The sequence below is a fragment of the Aptenodytes forsteri genome, unplaced genomic scaffold (genome assembly GCF_000699145.1).
Source record: "Aptenodytes forsteri isolate BGI_AS27 unplaced genomic scaffold, ASM69914v1 Scaffold26, whole genome shotgun sequence".
NCBI lineage: Eukaryota > Metazoa > Chordata > Aves > Sphenisciformes > Spheniscidae > Aptenodytes > Aptenodytes forsteri.
The window spans coordinates 2,162,589-2,163,451 of NW_008794125.1; the positions used below are offsets into that span (position 1 = coordinate 2,162,589).

Genomic DNA, 863 nt, shown 5'->3' on the forward strand with positions numbered 1-863 from the left:
ACAAAAAGACACCCTTCTGGTCTGCCTTACAAAAGAGGTGTACACAAACCTGTACTAGGGGGGAAAAAAAAAAAGTTTTCCCAGAAGAAATGGGAAATAACCGTGTATAAATATTCTCTCCGAGTTCTTAAAGCTTCAATTCCCGGTTCGCCTGCTCGGCGCTTCCTTCGGCCCGGGGGTCCTGAGGGTCCCAGCACCTCGGTCGGCCGGGCCTTATTGCTCACACCGGCTTCCAGGGAGTTGAGTCACGGGCCGTGCTCCGCTAAAGGACCCTTGTTACCAGCACGTGGACGTCCCTTAGCCGAGTCACCGGCAGCTTTCTTTTTAGCGGTAGCTAAAAAAAGCCCAACCCAAACCCCAAATTAAAAACCCAAACCCCCTCTCTTTCGCTACCCACGTTCTACATAGAGTCACAGAATTCAAGGCACCGAGCAGTAAAATTAGCGTCTCCTCCCGAAGCATGGCAGCCTCTCGGAAATTGCACGTTATGGGTTTAGGGGTTTTCTGCCTTAATTCAGTTAACTCCTCGCCGTTCCTCGCCCTGGAGGGACATGGCCGGGTGCCGCCGCTGGAGCTCAACCCTCGTCTGTCCGGGGCTCCCCTCGCCCGGCAGCCCCGTCCCGCCTGGCTCAGAAATAGGAGGGTTTGAGCCCCGGGGTGTTGTTGTTGCTGGGGTAGTGCGACTGCATGAGCGGGACCTCGCACTCGGAGCCGCCGGAAAGCATCGCCGCCTCCGGCACCTTGCGGCCGTGGCTGCTCAAATCCCCATTTTCCAGGCAGGCTTTCACCCCTTCCAGCTCCAGCGGGCCGGTGTCCACCCCGGTGCCGGCGTGCGCCTTCGCCCGGTGGTGCCGGCGGGGGGG

At 58.6% G+C, this 863-nt stretch overlaps 1 protein-coding gene across 1 annotated transcript in view; it reads right to left on the reverse strand.

Moving 5' to 3' along the window:
• Positions 1-49: 49 nt before the first annotated feature.
• The window catches only part of VASN (vasorin), a 2,631-nt gene continuing 1,817 nt past the window's right edge, over positions 50-863 (reverse strand). The window contains exon 2 of the mRNA XM_019471593.1: positions 50-863. This exon is cut by the window's right edge and continues 506 nt beyond it. Coding sequence (XP_019327138.1) covers positions 630-863 — 234 coding nt within the window. The 3' untranslated portion in view covers positions 50-629.